General features: G+C 49.3%; 1 protein-coding gene across 1 annotated transcript; it reads right to left on the reverse strand.

Moving 5' to 3' along the window:
* Window positions 1-5,174: 5,174 nt before the first annotated feature.
* Window positions 5,175-9,571, reverse strand: RPS5 (ribosomal protein S5). The gene is made up of 6 exons (XM_073561302.1): window positions 9,414-9,571; window positions 8,374-8,479; window positions 7,878-8,087; window positions 5,971-6,099; window positions 5,403-5,501; window positions 5,175-5,300 (listed from the first exon to the last, which is right to left on the reverse strand). The coding sequence occupies exons 2-6, from the start codon at window positions 8,476-8,478 to the stop codon at window positions 5,232-5,234; spliced, it is 612 nt and encodes a 203-aa protein (XP_073417403.1). The 5' UTR covers window position 8,479; window positions 9,414-9,571; the 3' UTR covers window positions 5,175-5,231.
* Between the last annotated feature and the right edge of the window lie 6,967 nt (window positions 9,572-16,538).

A 16,538-nucleotide genomic window follows, 5' to 3' on the forward strand; every position in this document is an offset into this window, starting at 1 on the left:
CTTACCAAAAGGACTGGGTCCTCCTAGGCCTGACTTCGGAGAACCCCTTCTTTCTATCAGATGCCAGCTCTAGGATGTTATCCAACGCTGGCACAAATACTCTCAACCCTAAGAAGGGAATGGAGCACAGCTTGGCCTTGCAGGCGTTATCCCGACCAAGACTTTAGCCAGATAGCTCTACGAGTCGCGTTAGACAGTGGGCTGTTTCTGCCAGCGAACCTTACAGATTCGGCCGATGTATCGGCCAAGAAGGCCGTGGCAGATTTCATAAGGGGAAGGGAGGCCAGGATATCTGCTCTAGGGGTCTTATCGGATGTTCCTCCAATTGCCCCATCCATAGTAACACAGACCTAGCCACCGAAGTGGACGCTATGTTTCTCCTGATTAAGGCCGCGGATGACTCCCAAGCCAGTTTCAAGAGAGTGTCCGCCTTTCTGTCCATCGGGTCCTGCAGACTTGATGAGTCCTCGAATGGGATGGAAGTCTTTTTGGCGACCTTGGCCACCGGTTCGTCGATCTTAGGTATTTCTTCCCACCTTGATGTTCTCTGGATCAAAGGGTAGGCAACTCTTGAAGTCCCGGGACAGCACTAGCCGACGTTCCGCATCCTCCCATTCTTCCACTATAGCACAAATGTGGTTGTTTATTGGAAGCACTGTCTGCATCTGTGTTCTAAGGCCCCCGGCCATTAGGTCCTGTCTGGACTGTGGCTTAGGGACCTCTTCTATCTGCATCATATTCCTCACGGTCTGTACAAGCTCATCTGTATCCTCACCCGCAAATAGGCATTTCCTGCCCCGTTACTGGCTTTTTAATAAAATGCTTGTGTATGCCCTCATGTCCCGTCTCGACTACTGCAACAGCCTTTTCTGTGGCCTCCCTGCTAACACCCTCGCACCTCTCCAGTCCATCCTTAACTCTGCTACCCGACTAATTAATCTCTCACCTTGCTACTCCTCTGCTTCTCCCCTCTGCAAATCTCTTCAATGGCTCCCATTCCCTCAGCGAATCAAGTTCAAATTACTAATCCTGACCTACAAGGCCATCTATAACCCATCTCCTCCATCTGTCTCTGAACTAATCTCCCGATACTTTCCCTCACGTAATCTCTGGTCCTCCCAAGACCTCCTTCTCTCCTCTACACTTATTCACTCCTCACCCAACCGCCTCACCTAAGACTTCTTCCGAATATCCCCCATTCTCTGCTCCAACATGTCCGACTATCAACCACATTCAGACGGAACCTGAAAACCCACCTCTTCAAGAAAGCTTACATCCTGTAATGACCCCGTTATCTCCTCAACACTACCGTAGATATCACCTCAACCAACACCGGAACTACTGCAGCCCACCAACCTACTGTCTCCTTCCCCACCATTCTGTAGAATGTAAGTCCAAATGGGCAAGGTCCTCTCCCCTCTGTATCAGTCTGTCAGTTTGTTTACTGTAAAGCCCCCGTTACACACTGCGATATCGCTAGCAATATCGCTGTAAAGTCACCAATTTTGTGACGTAGCAGCGATATCACTACATGTGATACTTACCTCCGACCGGCTCCCCCGCTGGTTATCGCTGATCGCACGAGGAGGTCCTGGATCATTTCTTGTCGGGCGCTTCCTGCTGGGACTTCCTGTGGCGCCGACGAGCGATGCGTGGAACCGGGCGGGAGGACGCAGGATCGCCGCGTCTGACAGGTAAGTAGCGACCCCTGTCCCCAGCGATGTCGCTGGTGAGATCTGCCTGTGTGGCAGCTCACTAGCGACCACCTAGCGATGCACCAGCGATCCTGACCGCGTCATATCGCTAGTCGGGATCGCTGGTGCATCGCTAGGTGTAACGGTACCCTTAGTGATAGCTGTAATTTGTACGTAACCCCTTCTCATGTACAGCACCATGGAATCAATAGTGCTGTATAAATAATGGCAATTCGCCTTCTTCCTCCTGGTCTGACCCCAGTAGACCGGATCCTTCATCTGAGCTGTTCCATTTCCCGTTCTTCCATCTCCCACCTAGGCCTCTTGTGACACGGACCAGGACTGGGAGGTTGCTGGCGTGAGACTGGACATGGAAGCCTGCATTTCCTCCCGGATCAGAGACCTCATTTCTGAAAGAAGGAATGGCTGTTCTTCCCTCACGAACCTGGACATGCAGGGATGGCAGAGCATTTTGCCATAGGTGTCTGTGAGCTTTACGTGACATATGGGGCATTGGTTGGATTTTGTGAAGGCTTTGCAAGACCGATGGGCAGGGATGCAGCTGAGGTTCCCTTATCCTGAATGATACAAGAGGGGGAATAATCAGGGCTAAGTGCTCAAGCACAGAGTGGGTGCTGAGGATAGGCTGCTAGTGAAGAGGGGGCTCTGCGCATAGCGCACTGACCTTGCCGTCCTCAATGTTGTCTGCCTCCATAGTAACGCTGCACGCTCTCATAGAATCGTAGAGTTGGAAGGGACCTCCTGGGCCATCTGGTCCAACCCCCTGCTCAAAGCAGGATTCGCTAAATCATCCCAGTTAGATGTCTGTCCAGCCTCTGTTTGAAGACTTCCATTGAAGGAGAACTCACCACTTCTCGTGGCAGCCTGTTCCACTCATTGATCACTCTAACTGTCAAAAAGTTTTTTCTAATATCTAATCTGTGTCTCCTCCCATTCAGCTTCATCCCATTGCTTCTAGTCTTTCCTTGTGCAAATGAGAATAAAGTTGATCCTTCTACAATGTGACAGCCCTTTAGATATTTGTAGACAGCTATTAAGTCTCCTCTCAGTCTTCTCTTTTGCAAACTAAACATTCCCAAATCCTGCAACCTTTCCTCATAAGACAGGGTTTGCAGACCGGTCACCATTCTGGTCGCTCTTTTCTGAACTTGCTCCAGTTTGTTGATGTCTTTTTTAAAATGTGGTGCCCAAAATTGGACACAATATTCCAGATGAGGTCTGACCAAAGAGGAGTAGAGGGAAATAATTACTTCACGTGATCTAGACTGTATGCTTCTGTTAATACATCCTAGAATTGCATTTGCCTTTTTTGCTGCTGCATCACACTGTTGACTCATATTCAGTCTGTGATCTATTAGTATACCCAAGTCTTTTTCACATGTGCTGTCACTTAGCCCTATTCCTCCCATTCTATATATGCTTTTTTCATTTTTATTGCCCAGATGTAGTACTTTGCATTTCTCCCTGTTAAAAACCATTCTGTTAGTTGCTGCCCACTTCTCCAGTTTATTTAAATCTTTTTGAATCCTCTCTCTCTCTTCTCTAGTATTAGCTATCCCTCCTAGCTTTGTGTCATCAGCAAATTTAATCAGTTTACCCTCAATTCCTTCATCTAAATCGTTGATAAAGATGTTGAACAATACAGGGCCCAGGACAGAGCCCTGTGGTACCCCACTTGAGACATTCTTCCAACTGGATGTGCAGCCATTTACGACCACTCTTTGGGTCCGATCACTAAGCCAGTTATGAATCCACCTAACAGTTGCCTTGTCCATTCCATACTTAGTCATTTTTTCAATAAGGATTGTATGAGAGACTTTGTCAAATGCTTTGCTGAAGTCAAGATATACTATATCTACAGCATTTCCTTGATCCACCCAATCAGTAATACCATCATAGAAGGAAATTAAATTAGTCTGACATGACTTATTAGTTACAAACCCATGCTGACTCTGTTTAATCACTTCATTCTTATCCAGGTATTGACATACATGTTGTTTAATAATTTGTTCAAAGATCTTTCCTGGTATAGAAGTCAGACTCACCGGCCTATAGTTGCCTGGGTCCACCTTCTTCCCCTTTTTGAAGATAGGAACAACATTTGCTCTTCTCCAGTCTTCTGGCACTTCTCCTGTTCTCCAAGAATTTTCAAAGATTATGGAGAGGGGTTCAAAAATTTCTTCTGCTATCTCCTTCAGTACTCTGGGGTGTAATTCATCTGGACCTGGAGACTTGAATTCATTTAGGTTAGCTAAGTGTTTCCTCACTCTGCGCCCCCCCGCGCTCCAGGAGCCGGTACGCTGCCTGTCTTGCACTGCTTCCGCGTTCCAGAGCCTGCAATGCACGCAGACCTCTTACTCCGGTGCCCGTGATGTCACCAGAAGTGCAACAGCTTCTCCCAGCTGTGGTTTCCGTGAGGGCCTACGATCCAGCATCCGAACCGGGAGGAGCGGATCAACCCTCGAACTCCCCACAGGGGAGTTTCAGCCCTGGGCCACTTGACAGGGGGAAGGATATTGAACCGGCTGCACAATCCCCGAGCCCTCCGGTAAGCTGCGTTGCCTCTCTTGCGTCCCTCCATGCAGGGACAAGAAAAACACTGAGGGAAGAGGGGTGGGACCTTTTAACCTCTCATGTGCTTTCCTCACCCATGTGCACATAGCCTTAAAGTCAAGAGAAGAAAAAGTACAAGGAAAGCTACAGCAACATTAAATGTTTCTACAGATAAAGATGTAGGCAGAGATCACAGAACACCGCCGGCTGCATTACCTGCACATGGTAGAAAGAGGAGACAGTCACCAGATTCCTGAGGGGTGCCAGTGACCAAAACCCCTTTTGGTGACTGTAGACCCGATGGCTGCTGGTACTGAGGGTTCAGTTTGCAGTTAGGTGGAAGACTAAACCCTTAAGTTCTCCATGTCCAAACCCCAAGGTGTCCCCCTCCACTGCCCCAAAAGCACAAGAAATATGGTCAAAACCACAAACAAGTCACAGAAGGTTTGGGATTGTGTGTGTAGCACAAAAACAATAGGTACTTTTTGAGCTAATGGATCAGGGGTCTGTTTGGAGAAGGAAAAATAAAGGAGCACGAAGCCTCCCAGCGCAGCCAGGACACTCATGGAGGGTTGAGTAATCCTGACACTGCAGCCATCCGTAAGTGGCATTTTGAAATTAATTTGCAGAACCCACTTGTTATATTTTGCTCACTTTACATTGTTGTTTCATTGCTTTATTGCAAACAGCTTAACGGTTGTAACTTTTGCTGCTAATCCAAAGAGTTAATGGGGGAAAGGATCATTTTAATTACAATTGTAAATTAATGTTGTCCACCTCCTGCTGATTCTGAAGTCATGCTGTAAGCCTATGTTCAGCCGCCTCTATGACCTGTGGGACAGCGGTCCTGGGTGGCCATATAATCTTATGACCTACCCCGATCCTTACACAAAGTACACTGACACATTGTGACAGATATCTTTTAATTTCTGTGCATGAGCATGAGCAGAGGTCAGCGCCGACTTAACGGTTGGATTTGGCAACTCTCTCCAGTTCATCTTTCTTCTTGATGGCGTAGGAGTTGGATGAGCCCTGGAATGAGAGAACGGAGAATGGTGGTCATCCCATGCCACATCATCCCCAGATCTCACAACCCTGTCACACGTGTTTCCTGCAGATAATGGCAGCACTCACCTTGGCAGCATTGATGAGCTCGTCAGCCACACACTCTGCGATGGTCTTAATGTTCCTGAAGGCGGCTTCACGAGCCCCGGTACAGAGGAGCCAGATGGCCTGAAGGAAATGCAAAAATGTCAGTGAGGAGCAGTCACATCAGCATGAGGAGACCCCACCACCTCATGTACACAACCATGAACTCTGCCCAAAGAGCAACTGTGTAAAGAGCCCATAGCAGGAGCTGCCTGTACAGCAGAGTCCAGATTGCCAAAATCCTGGGGGTTACCTCTGCAGCCAATGACTGGCAGCGGAATCTTCAGGTGAACAGGGACTGATGGAGGGGAGCAAGGCAGCACTAGCATTTTAGTGCTGGGTATGTCGAGTGTTAACCCTTGATAATTTACACCATTTGTCGTCCTGGGGTTGGAGGACCCCTTTATATTTTATGTCAGATCCATTTACTAATATTTACACCCAGATATTTGCAGCCCACAGCGCTGCAGACACCAGAGGCCTCCACACCTTCCTCCTGCAGGCAGTGCATCACGATGTGCCGGGGGCACCCATATGATCATCCCTGCAGTACCTGGTTGACTCTTCGGAGGGGGGACACGTCCACAGCCTGTCTCCTCACTGTTCCAGCTCTGCCGATACGAGTAGAGTCTTCCCGGGGACCGCTGTTGATGATGGCGTTCACCAACACTTGCAGAGGGTTCTAGTAAAGAAATGGATATATTAGTGTCAGTATATGTGCAGCAGGACTCCGCTCACATCAGCAGATCTCCTCATAGGCATCAGATTTATGTATCTGCTTCACCCAATCCTAAAATGATCTAGTGGATCACAGCCAGACTAATTGCTCATCTACATCGGAAACAAATGGGAGCAAAGGCTTCAACCACATCTGTGTAATCCGGAGTTATTGTACGGAGATTCACAAACCCTTAAAGGGAACCTTTCACCTGTTTTGGCCACTATCTTTCAGCATTCTATAATGCTGTAGATAAGCCCCCGGTGTGACCTGAAAGATAAGAAAAATAAGTTTTATTTTACTCACCCGGAGGAGCGGTCCGGTCCGATGGGTGTAGCAGGTCCGGCGCCTCCCATCTTCTTGCAACGCCGCCCTCCTGCTTGCTTCCTCGCTCCCGGCATCGCACTTCTGCGCAGGCGTACTTACCTGCCTTGTTGAGGGCAGGGCAAAGTAATGCAGTGCGCAGGTGCCAGGAAAGTTCAGAGATGCCCAGCGCCTGCACACTGCAGTAATTTGCTCTACTCTCAACAGGGCAGATAAGTTTGCCTGCGCAGGAGTACGATGCCGGGAGCGATGAAACAGCAGGATGGTGACATCGCAAGATGGGAGGCGCCAGGCCCAGACCTGCAACACTCATCGGACCCTACTGCAGTGGACCGCCCCCTCCCAGGTGAGTATATTAAGACTTATTTTTCTTATCTCTCAGGTTGGACTGGGGGCTTATCTTACAGCATTATAGAATGCTGTTGATAAGCCCTGAAAGGCAGCGGCCGCATCTTATAGTGGCCAAAACAGGTGACAGGTGCACTTTAAGCAGCTGACGCCATTACGTGCCATATACCCTGGAGCCTCCACAAATACCTGTGGCCTAGAACATAGCAAGAAGCCACCAAAAGGAGCTGCAGTGCAGATGTGAATGAGGCCCAAATTGTGCCATTATCAACCTGAATGTGGCCTACATATTCAAGGGACACAAGTGGCCAACACCAGAGGCTGGTTGGATCACTAACATTATCATTATTTATGACAAGATCCCTATAAAGCCACAGGTCTGGAAAATCCTACATCTGTAAGTGGAGCCCCAACATTCAACATTCAAGGCGTGGTACAGTCTACATGCATTGTTAGACCCATGAACCTGGGGGGGGGGGGGAACACTGCTTTCCCCAGGGGCAGGGGAGCCGCTTTCTCCTGGCTGGTCGCACAAGCTCTGCTGCTTTGTCCCGAGTCTACAGCGTTTATTATAACCAAGTGCAGCGCTGAGCAATACACCTGGCTTAGAGCAGGATTCCCATGGCACCACAGGAAACAATCTTGTGGACAAGGGAAAGGTTTTAAAATCTGGTAATAATGAGGGTCCAAACTAATCTAAAGCCCCCCCCCCCCCAATTCAGACGAACCGCTGGTGGGAAACAGCTTATCAGACAACTACACATCGGCGGTTGTCCATCCCGAGCCCCCGGTGCCACCAGCAGAGGTTAATGGGGGCGGGGGGGGGGGGTTAAACTTAACATTACAGAGGAATTCAAAGCAGCAAAGTACTTAACACTTTCTTTATGATCAGAGTAAAACCATGAGCAAAGATATCCCTGGAGAATATCAGCCACCAAAAAACAGCCAGGAGAACATCACCATCCCCCACTGTACCCACATAAGCTCACGCATAAATCTGAACATTAGCGTCCCCCCCCCCGGCGTTCCGTATAACACACACTTGCTCCCGATTGTCAGCCAGTCCTCACCTCTCCAGTCAGCAGGTGAATGATCTCAAAAGCATGCTTCACAATCCTGACGGTCATCAGCTTCTTGCCGTTGTTCCTCCCATGCATCATGAGGGAGTTTGTAAGACGCTCCACAATAGGACACTGAGCTTTGCGGAAACGCTTTGCGGCATAGCGTCCCGAGCTGTGGGGCAGGAACTTGGCATATTTCTCCTTTACCGCAATGTAATCCTAAAAAACAAGGGGGAACAGTGCACGGAGTGAGCAGAAAGTCACCACAACCTGCAGGAATAACTACAGATAAAGATTACAAGATCATGATACCGGTCACAGACCCCTTATGGCCATAAACAGAGGGGACTAAAGTCCACATCGGGTGCTGAGTCGATCCATGCAGCAACAAGAGGCGCTGCAGGACCTCTCTAATTCCAGCAATTTGCTGACCAACATTGTGGGGTGATCAGAGAAGTCACTGTCCCCCCGACTGCTGACTTTACTACTTCTAGCTGCTATTTACCTGCAGGGAGATGTCGCTGATCTGGACATCGTCTGTGCTCCACTTCCCAAATAGTTTAATTTCAGGGGTCTCGGCCCCGACAGGAGCGATTTCCCAATCTGCCATTCTGTAAATAAGAAGAGACGGTTACATCTACCGAATATACAGGAACAAGCAGCAGGAAAGGAGAAGTGGTTTAATATAATCTAAAAACAATGGTCCAGAGAGCGGCGGCTGAATCACCGGAGCAGATAGGAAACAGCCGGGGACCCGAGCAGGATGAAACAATGGCAGCATTAATGAAAGAGACTCCATCATCAGCACTGGCACATTGGAGCACTAAAAGACCTATACAGACGGACCACTAATCTGAGCACTAGAGACCACCTGGCAAGGATCTAAAGATACAAGCCTCAGACAGTTTTCTGGTGGAAGGGGTAAACCAGAGTCTCGTCCCATGGCGGCCATAAGGATGCGTCTGCGACTAAGTCCAGATTGTGTCACAGACTGAACACATTAAGCCACATTTCGCATGTGAGCAGATCCAAACCTACACATTATCGGTGTTCAGTGGAGTCTGCAGCCCACAGGGCCCACATGGGAACAACATGCACCAGAAAAAGGCCACTGCCTTCCGGGGGCCCCTGTGACCATCTAGTGGCCTCCATGGTACCGGAGACAGTTATTCCCAATGCAGAGATCAGGCCGCACTGCAGCTGCGTTGTCGTTACAGTGTATCAGGCTCAGCTGTGGGACAGGACGGATGTCAGAGCCGCACGTGTGAATATGCATAGACAAAATCCCATCACACAGGTAAATAACCGGTGTATACAAGGTCAGTGCACACAGTGCGGCTCCGGTATGACGCGCTCACTACGGTCCATACACTCTGCACATGTCCGGCCGCCCATGGCTCCAGGTATCAGCTCCCGAGGGTCTAACATGACGGATTTTCTCTCCACATGCGCGCTAACCTCTCCCCGGTGTTCGCCCGGCCTCCCCCGCACACCGTTCGGCTATTCCGGTCATTACAGCCCGCTGTTCCCCCCGTTACCACTCACGTGTGAACTCGCCTAAGTCCTAACCGGTCGGCGCTCAGAGCGGAAAGAGGCCGGGGCGGGGTCTCCTACACAGATATACAGGGGCTCAAACTTCCGCTTTGGGCCTGGAACGCAGCCTCTTGCCCTCACCTCAGAAGGGGGCGCGCACTGTGTAATAGATAGGACGTTGCCATGTAGGCGCCATTTTTACTGAGGGCCAAGTGTTACGTCACTTCCGGCCACCATTGATTAAAAGGGCAAGGTGTTAATTCAGACATAACGCCGAAGGAGGAGACGACATGTTAGGCGCTGGCGAAGCGGCGTGGCTTTCTGACATGTGACGCAAGCCTTATTGGCCATGAATCAACTTTATTGATAGTGTGCAGCTGCTGTGAACACTAGCTCGTTACTCCTCCCTGCGGTATAAATACGGAGGTTGCGCTCCAAAAGTGGCAGTGAGTGCAAGTGCATGCTGCCAGTTTTCATTGAGCGGTAGGGTTGGTTTCTATGTTGGTCCCACAGGTGCAGAGGCGAACCTTGGAGGTTTTGCTGATGTAGGGTGGCTCCCATCATTGTTAGTAATGTGTACAGTCGCTGAGATTCTCTTTTTGCTGCATGTTCCTGAAAACCCTAAGGCTAAGTGCACACGTGGAATTCCTGCGGTAACTTCCGAGGGAATTCCATTCTGCGGGAAAACCGCATTTTAAATTCCCGCGATTTTCCTGCGGAAAAACTAGCATTTTGCAATTGTGATTAGGTTGCAGAATGCTAGCATGTTCCAAGCGATCTGTAGCATCGCTCGGAGAACTGATTGACAGGTTGGTCACACTCGTCAAACACAGTGTTTGACAAGTGTGACCAACTTTTTACTATTGAGGCTGCCTATGCGGCATCAATAGTAAAAGAATGTTAAAAATAAAAATCGGGTTATATTCACCTTCCGGCGTCCCGCACAGCCTTCTCGGGCCTCAGCGATGCTCCCGTTCCCAGTAATGCCTTGCGAGTCCATTGATGACATGAGATCTCGCGAGAAATAGGGACCGCAACATCACGAGACTGCGACGTCATCAAAGTTTCATAAGGCATTACTGGGCTGCGCGGGACGCCGGAAGGTGAATATATCCCGATTTTTTTTTTTTTAAACTATTTTTTACAGGTATATGGTACCCAAAGCCCGGAGGACAGTCTCCTCTCCTCTGGACCGTGGGTACCATCCGCAAATGTTCTGCTTACTTTTTGCATGGTGTGCACAGCCACATGCGGAAAGTAAGCAGAACAATGCATTCCTATGGGTGCGGGATCGCCGCGATTACGCAAAATTAATGAGCATGCTGCGTATTTTTCCGTGATTCGATTCCACCGCGGGAAAATCCGCAGCATTAGCACAGCATTGCGGAATCCCATAGGAATGCATGGGATATGTTTTTTTTTGTGTTTTCGTGGCAAAAATGTGCGTTAAAAACCGCCGCGAAAAAAATGCAACATGTGAACGCAGCCTAATTCAGTTCTATATATTCAGTTCATATGTGTGGAGCGCCCTCACTCGCCAGGGCCGTGGGGTACTCGGTACCGGGCCGGTTGATCTTCTCACCGGGGGTTGTCACGGCAGCAGTGACCCAGTCCGTGGCCCTGGGGCTCCATTGCAAAGGGGGTTGTTTCAGTGTGCTTATGGTGGTGAAAGTTTATAAGTGATTCGTGACGCCACCTGTGGTGTTCGGCAATAGAGATGTAAGCCGACGCTGCAGACAGATCCTCTGGGACAGATGGTGTGATGCAGCAGTGATGTTATAGCCCTCCACAGGCAGGGCTGTAGTCCCAGGGCAGTGTAGGTGAAGTGACACTTAGATGGTGTAGTGTCAGGCGCAAGGGATGTAGCAGTGCTGGGCAGGTTGGCGCAGGAATAAGTGGAGGACACCAGGGCATGTAGTTCCAAAGCTTTACTCACAGTCTGTTGCAGGTACAGGTGCCCGCATCTGTGCCGTGTCCTCTGGGTCAGGAGCTCAGCCAACTTCCAGGCAAGACGAAGTAGTCCTTTCCAACACTCTGCCAACATATGTGCCTTTTCTGAACGTCTCCTCTTATAGCGCCTTTGAATGAAGTACTCCTAGTACTGAGTTACACTGGAGTTCCTCCTCCTGTCAGATGTTCCTATGAACTCTACTTGTACGGCAGACAGCTGTAGCCTGCGTCGGGGACTCCTTGCTACTAAGTCCCGGCTCACTATCCAGTTGCTGTTGTGCCCCCAAGTCTTGTGTGGGAATAAAGCGGTCACTACTTCTATTCCTCCAGTGTCTGCTGCAGGACCATTAGTATCCATACAACCTCGGGGACCGGACCCTGGCCTTGCACTTAGAACTTGAAAAGGGTTCTCCTCTTACCCTGGTCCTTGTTCTCTTATTCTCCTCACGTTCCATGCTAATCCTTCTTCCCAATGGAAAATCAAGCTTCCTTTCTCTGTCTCTTTCCTGTGCCAGCAGACCCAGATCACTGTGGCCTGCTGCAGCACTTCCTTCTTCCATCCCTCTCCCGGGGATCTTCTCTTTCTCACACCCTGTCCTTCTACATCCTCACTCATTGACTGAATGAAAGACTGACTGACTCAACTCTTCCCGCTCTTTTGTGGAAACTAAACTCCACCCACCTCCCAGCACGTTTCGTGTTCCAAGCAGGGAGCCACCAAGGGATGCTATGCTACACTCCAAGCAGGGAGCCGCCGAAGGTGCTTTGCTACACTACTTTGTGGTGTGGGGTGCAGGTGTTGGAGTGTGGTCAGGAGGAGGTGCAGTACCTCTGTGGCCACTGAACCCTCAGGGGCGCCACATGTGGGTTTTTTTTCTGATCACATGTAAAAAAAAAAAAAAAAAATCTTCCGCAAACGGAGTTAAGCGATTTCTGAAGCTTTTTCCACTTGATAAACTTGTCATTTTAAATGTAGCCATAACGCTGCCTCTGGGTGTAGGATTGTGTCCTGCAGGGGGCGCAGTGACCACCGCCAGAGCTGCACAAGATTGTGGCGGCACTAGACATGACTGATGCGTCCCAGTGGAGAATGAAATCAGCTGTGGACGTCTCCTCTGATGCATGGCGACTGCTGGTGAGATGTGAAATGGGCTCGGCCTGAAGTGATGGCTGCAGACTGTAGAGGGCCTGTCTTGTATGTATGTATGTACATGGCCACGGTCTAGATGCGCCATATGTGTCTGGAGACAGTCATACTTCCTACATTCCCCTTTGAAGAACGAGTGTAATGTTACATTGAGAACTGTGACATGCATTAATATTGTGTGTTGCCCGACAGTAGGGCGAATCATAGTTAAGATTAGGACTAGCCCAGATTGGAAGAGTACTAAGCTGAAGAATCAGTTTCCTGTTAGAAAAGCCCAGTGTGCATAGAAAGTAGACCTGAGGTCTGATGTGAGCAGTGCTGCATGATGTGGGTGTCTGTAATGAGACAGCGGATAGTGATATCCTAACAAAGTACAGTAGAAGAGGAGTGTCCGCAGGCTGGAGAAAGAGTGGTTGATCGAAGATGGGTCCTGAGTCAGGTCACCTAACAGTATGGCCTGGAGTTTATAACTCGCAGAGGTAACAGGCCAGGATGAAACAGAGGATGTGAAAAGAGAGAGCCCCAGGCGCCGGCGGGCTGTCCAGAGCCTCAGACAAAGGAGACAAGTACCGGCCATACTGGCAATGTAATGCCCAAGAGGAGGAAGGACTGCTGCGAGATGGACTGTGGTGAAGTAGAATGAGACAAGAGAAGAGACACTGTGGGTGGAAAATGCTTTGAATTGTGAAGGAAAAGTTAACCAAGTTGTGCTCCCGCTATCTTCTGTGTATGATCCTTACCGAGTTATCCTTTAGTAAAAAGTCTGTTGACTGGTGGTCTCCCTCATTGAACTGTCTGGTCCTGGTAAACCCAAGTCATCTGTACCATGTGGCCTGCAAGGGCAAGAGTCCACACACCCAGCCAGGACCCCCAACCTTAATGTAACGGGGTGCAAGAGACGGGTACCTCACCCACTGTTACAGCCACATTATATCTCCACTTATTTTTTTTTCATAGCAGTTTTTTAGCTTTTATAATAAAGGCACAATTCTCAATTCTTTTTTTTTTTTTACTGGAAAAGATGTATATCTTTGTACCGTGTTAGCCAGTAAATAGAAAAATATTCAGAATTAAGAGTCCTCAGTGGTTGATAGTCTAGAGTTGAGCGACTTTGGTCGGATTGGGTTTCATGAAACAAAATTTGAGTTGGATGAAACTTGAAACTGGTCCAACTAGGGCAAAAAAAAAAGTCGGAGTTTCGTCCTAAACCCGACCCCAATGCAAGCCAATGGGGAATAAAAGGCGGCATTGAGCGGATGACATTCATCCACTCAATGCCGACTTTTATTCCCCATTGACTTGCATTGGGGTCGGGTTTAGGACGAAACTCCGACTTTTTTTTTTGCCCTAGTCGGACCAGTTTCATCCGACTCAAATTGTGTTTCATGAAACCCGATCCGACCAAAGTCGCTCAACTCTAGTTGATACCTTTTAATGGCTATTTGAAAAGATGGTAACACATTGCAAGCTTTCAAGACTACTCAGGTCTCTTCATCAGGCATCAGATTTTTTATTAGACCGGCGTCACACTAGAGAGAAATACGGACGAGTGAGAGGCGTTAAAAAAACGCATTGTACACGGACCTATGGGGTAGCTCCCATCAGTCGTATTTTTGTCGCGTATTTTATACGGTCCGTGCCAATCGCAGCATGCTGCGATTGTCAGCGTACTACAACCGTAGTATGCCAATGCAAGTCTATAGGTGCGCAAAAAATACGCATTACACATGGACCACACGCGTGACTTGCGAGAAATACGCAAGACTTCTCCTGGTGACAGGAAATGTGCCAATCCATCATCAGGAAGCTTAGACATGCAAATTAGCTAAAAAAGTGCTCCAGACATCCAGGAAGTACGCCTCCACGGAGTACAACATCAGGTCTAGCCATATTAATGTTGAGCTCCTAATTGTGTTGGTCCAGGAAAGACCCGAACTTTGGGACCAACGGGATGCCCATTATTCTGACCGGGGAAGCAAAGAGGCGGCATGGAGGCGCATCTGTGTGCACATGTTCCCAGACTATGCCCAACGGCTACGTGAGGAACAACAACAAATTCGTAAGTAATTGCCATTTTTGCCAATCAGCTTAAAGGCCAGAAGTGAGCTTTTTGAAATGTAGCCCCTACAATCCTATACTGTGTATGTAGGTATCCCTGTTTGCTAAAGAAAAATGTAGCTAAAAACCACCCCCTACTAGGCCACGTGACTATGTGAAATGTTAGGAATATTGCTTGGCACAATTCACAAGGGTTACAGTCACTTTTCACTTCACATTGCAGTTGAGGATGTGATGAGACACTGGCACAGCATCCGCGACCAGTACAGGCGGGAAAGACAGCAGAGGGACAGGAGTGGGGCAGCAGCACCGACCAAGCGGAAATACATCTATTTTGACCGCTTGGCATTTTTGGCACCCAGTATGGATCTCAGACCTTAAGTACAGAAATCACACCACATGACACATATGCTTTTTAGGGTCAGAGCTACATTTTGATTTTTGTACATTTCCTAACAGAACTCAATCCAACCTCACAGAGAGGGAGACAGGGTCGGATACTGAGCCCATTATAGACCCAGACGGGGGATGTGAAGAGGTGGCTGGCCCATCTTCTGAACAGAACAGAGCTTTTGCAACCCCCAAGCTCCACCAGCATCAGGTTCTGCACCTGGTCCAGACCCAGCAGAGCCACCAGCAGCCAGCAACTTAGAAGATCCTGGCAACAGCAGCAGCCCTACTGGCCGTGTTGAGGGGTTCCCCCAGCCTGCAGCCGTAGGCCGCCATGGGAGACGGAGAAGGGACAACACTGCCTCTGATACCCGGAGGCATGTAGACACAGGTGTCCTAAATTACCTGTCCAGGGCTGCCCAAGATAAGGGTGATGAGGCATATTCCCGAAACCTGGCCCGGTACCTCCGTCCCCTACCCCGTGAGGTGAGGCTACGTGTGCGAGGTTCCATTCAGATCCTAATTGATGCATGCACACACCCCAATGACCCATATGAGTTGTTTGAGTATCTTGAGAGGTGGCAGCTCTCAACCCGTAACCGTCTCCGCCTTGTCCGACAACCAGCTGTGCATGCTCAATTAGGATCTGAGTGTCCGCCTGCACGTGGGCCTACACCTGCACGTGGGCCTACACCTCCACCCATTCCCCCCCCCAAACCAACTTTGGCAAAACTGCTGCGGATCCGCAGCAGAATCCGCACCGTGTGCACATACCCTGAGTTCTGAGAGAGGATGCCGTAAAGGAAGCATATGTGGCCTAGGCCTATCCCCATTGTCCACCACACCTTCAGTGACATCAGATGAGGAGCAATCATGCAGTCTAGTGAAGTTATGGAGGACCACACAAGCTTTGATGACCTCATTGACATTGGCTTCACTCAGCTGAATGGCAGACTGGAGGACACGCCATTTGGCACAAAGATTGCCGAAGGCGCACTCCACCAGTCTTCGGGCACGTGAAAGGCGCAAATTAAAAATCCTGCGCCGGTGGTCAAGGTTTCTGCGCAGGGATGGCCTGACATGCTTGGTCAATTGGAAGGCTTCATCCCCCACTAGGACATAAGGCACCGCTTCTTGATTTGAGCCTGGCAGCTGATGTGGTGGTGGTAGGTACAACAGGTTATTGCGCAGCCGCCGACCCATAATGGAAGAATTGAAGACTCTAGAGTCTCCAGTTCTTCCATAAGCCCCAATGTCTACAATTATAAACCTGTAGTTACTGTGAACCAGAGCCAACAAAACTACAGAAAAATATTGTTTATAATTATAGAATTGGGACCCTGAGTTCCGCGGCTTACGCACACGGACGTGCTTCCCATCCACGGCTCCAATACAATTGGGGAATTGGCAGTGCAACTCAAATCCCCTGGCAATCCTCAACCAGTCTCCCATCTTCGGCTCTGGCATGACCAGATGATGAACTCTGGACCAGATTTCAGAACATGTAGCACGAATGATGCCGGATATTGTCGATCACCCAATCAAACTCCAGATGGAGTGCTGCATAAGAAAGGCCAGTTGAGAGGAACCTA

This window comes from Dendrobates tinctorius, unplaced genomic scaffold (genome assembly GCF_039654945.1).
Source record: "Dendrobates tinctorius isolate UK_male_01 unplaced genomic scaffold, ASM3965494v1 ptg000315l, whole genome shotgun sequence".
In the NCBI taxonomy this organism is placed as follows: Eukaryota; Metazoa; Chordata; class Amphibia; order Anura; family Dendrobatidae; genus Dendrobates; species Dendrobates tinctorius.

Excerpts from the sequence above, each read along its gene's own strand:
- RPS5 (XM_073561302.1), bottom strand. The coding sequence starts at position 8,478 with ATGGCAGATTGGGAAATCGCTCCTGTCGGGGCCGAGACCCCTGAAATT. Across the intron at positions 6,100-7,877 it reads TTCACCTGCTGACTGGAGAG|AACCCTCTGCAAGTGTTGGT; the intron begins GTGAGGACTGGC and ends TTTCTTTACTAG. Across the intron at positions 5,502-5,970 it reads CCCTCCGAAGAGTCAACCAG|GCCATCTGGCTCCTCTGTAC; the intron begins GTACTGCAGGGA and ends CATTTCCTTCAG.